This window comes from Poecilia latipinna, unplaced genomic scaffold, assembly GCF_001443285.1.
Source record: "Poecilia latipinna isolate Pla-1442-1.1 unplaced genomic scaffold, P_latipinna-1.0 Scaffold2455, whole genome shotgun sequence".
Taxonomy (NCBI): domain Eukaryota; kingdom Metazoa; phylum Chordata; class Actinopteri; order Cyprinodontiformes; family Poeciliidae; genus Poecilia; species Poecilia latipinna.
Genome location: NW_015115071.1, coordinates 54,701 through 57,041, shown reverse-complemented (window position 1 = coordinate 57,041; position 2,341 = coordinate 54,701). Strand labels below are relative to the sequence as shown.

The following is a 2,341-nucleotide window of genomic DNA, read 5'->3' as shown; positions in this document are numbered from 1 at the left end:
CCTTAGAATGACAACTCACCATCATAACAGATGAAGGGTTTTCTCTTGTTGCAGTTCTCATTCCTCCATCTGCCTCCATCATCAAACACAGTCATGGCACATTGACCACTGTTGAATCTCTGATTGTTAAACTGTAGATTCCAGTGTCTGAAAGAGAAACTGCTTCCATCTGACCACATCCAGGTGTCTCTGAACAGGCCAATAAATATGTACTCTGAATTTGCAGTCGCTAAATTTAACCCCTTGTTCACTTCTCCATCCTGTAGCTGCTCCAATCCACTGATCAGGTCTGTGTGTTTCTCTCTGCAGTAACTCTGAGCTTCTGTCCAGTTCTTTGAATCATAAATCAAGTCGTATCTCTGTGATGAATCATTTTCTGTGAAATAAAGAAATCAGAGCTCAAAACACTTTAATAAGTAAGTCATAATATAAACATTAATAAGAGGATCTAGATCAAAATAAAGGACTATTTTCTCACCACTATAGCAGATAAAATTATGCTTTTCATTACAGGATAAATCTCCCCACTTGAGAAAATGAGGGGAATCTTTNTGATCAGGTCTGTGTGATTCTCTCTGCAGTAACTCTGAGCTTCCATCCAGTTCTTTGATTCATAAATCAAGTGGTATTTCTGTGATGAATTGTTTTCTGTGAAATAAAAAAGTCAGAGCTCAAAACACTTTCATATGAAAGTCTTGAAATAAACATTATTGTGAGGATCTAGATTAAAACAAATGAGTATTTTCTCACCATTATAACATAGAAAGTTATGCTTTTCATTACAGGATATATCTCCCCATTTAAGAAAAAGAGAGCTATCTTTCCATGTAATCGCACAACTGTGGTCTCCATTTGGTTCATTTGTAATTTTTTCCCAGTTTGTCTCACTTTCATTGAACTCCACTCCAGGCAGAGACCAGTGCCATGATCTCTGTGTGTTTGTTTGATCATACAGACCAATCCAAGCTTCCCTCTGATCTCCAGCTGAGATGTTGATGAGTCTCTTCATGTCCTTCATGTTAGTCACTGTGACCAGGTCAGTGTGTTTCTCTCTGCAGTACTGCTGAGCTTCAGTCCAGTTCTTATTCTGTTTAATGTAGTGAAACTCATAGAGCTGACAGTCCATCAGATGATTCTGAACTAAAAACAAAAAAACAAAACAGTTTTAAATCACATTACACCAGAATAAATTTTTTCTTGTGTTCTCATCCAATGATTTTATGAGGGCTTTGACAAAATCTCCATATTTATTCAGATCAACTTACCCATCACAGTAAGAAAGAACAAGTACCACTGCATGATTACTGTAGTTTGTGTAGAGATCAACACTAGAGGAAAAGTCAACATCAAACAATGAATATAATTTATAGAAATCCCATCCCAATAATCTACATGTATATACTGTCATGAAAGACAAACTTACATTTGATTACGTCCTTTCACATAGATTCAAAATGATCCAACAGCTCGATGTTTGTTTGTAGACCGTCCTCAGGGAAATGCTCAGTCCCTGACACTGAGCTCTTGTTTTAGCACATAAACTATTTGAATATTCAAACTTTCAAAAAAAAAAAAAAAAACCTATGCTGATTATTTGCGTCATGGAATCCAAAACAAGTGTAATGTCAGGTTTCATTACAAATTTTTGAAGTGTTTTTGTTTTCTTTCTTTTCCAGTTTAGATCAGAAACATATGGCCTGCTGTGTTCTGCAAGATCAGAATATTTTTTTGTCATTTATTTATAGTTCAGTTTTGTTTTTTGTTTTTTTTTAAACTGCTTCATTGTCATTTGGCCCAACTTAATTTGTTTCAGCTTAATATTTCAGTTATCTTGATTTAATGCTGTAAAACATTTTTGGAGGAAACACAGAATTTTAAAAATATGGTCAATTCTGATTGTTTTATCAAATTATTCTGGGATAAAAAAACTGAAGTATTTTGTTGATTCTTTTAGGTTTCGCCACACCAAAAAGAAGGAAAAGTTGTGTCAGATAAAAATGTTGCACATTAATTTTTTTTTTCACTGCTTTGTGGACATGAATGCTACTAAACAAGATCAATAAAATTACCACAAAGCATAGCTGCAGATTGTAGGGCATTTTAAAACTTAAAAATAGCATGATTGAACCTCTTTCTGAGAATATTTTCTTCAGTGACATAAAGAACATTTTATTTATGTTAATGTCATACAACATGTCTCACCACTGAAGACATTTTGATATCACTTTGCAGTTGTGTTTTTTTTTGTTTGTTTGTTTTATCATCAAATTCCTGTTTTTTAACCAGTCCAGTTCCAGCCATAAAACAAACTCATCTAAACCCAAAGGTGTCACAAAGTAAC

The 2,341-nt window shown here is 34.1% G+C and overlaps 1 protein-coding gene across 2 annotated transcripts in view; it reads right to left on the bottom strand.

Moving 5' to 3' along the window:
• Nucleotides 1-1,537, bottom strand: part of LOC106937866 (C-type mannose receptor 2-like) — a 12,422-nt gene extending 10,885 nt beyond the window's left edge. The window contains exons 1-4 of one of the 2 annotated variants that reach the window (XR_001422482.1): nt 1,424-1,537; nt 1,266-1,328; nt 751-1,140; nt 570-648 (exon numbers count right to left, since the gene is read on the bottom strand). Coding sequence is in view for 1 of the 2 variants with exons in the window: in XM_015019594.1 (XP_014875080.1) it covers nt 1,266-1,299 (34 nt within the window). In the remaining variant the exon portion in view is untranslated. Of the gene's footprint in view, nt 1-569; nt 649-750; nt 1,141-1,265; nt 1,329-1,423 lie in introns of those variants that run through there. The other variant, XM_015019594.1, reaches the window with a different exon arrangement.
• Nucleotides 1,538-2,341: the final 804 nt, after the last annotated feature.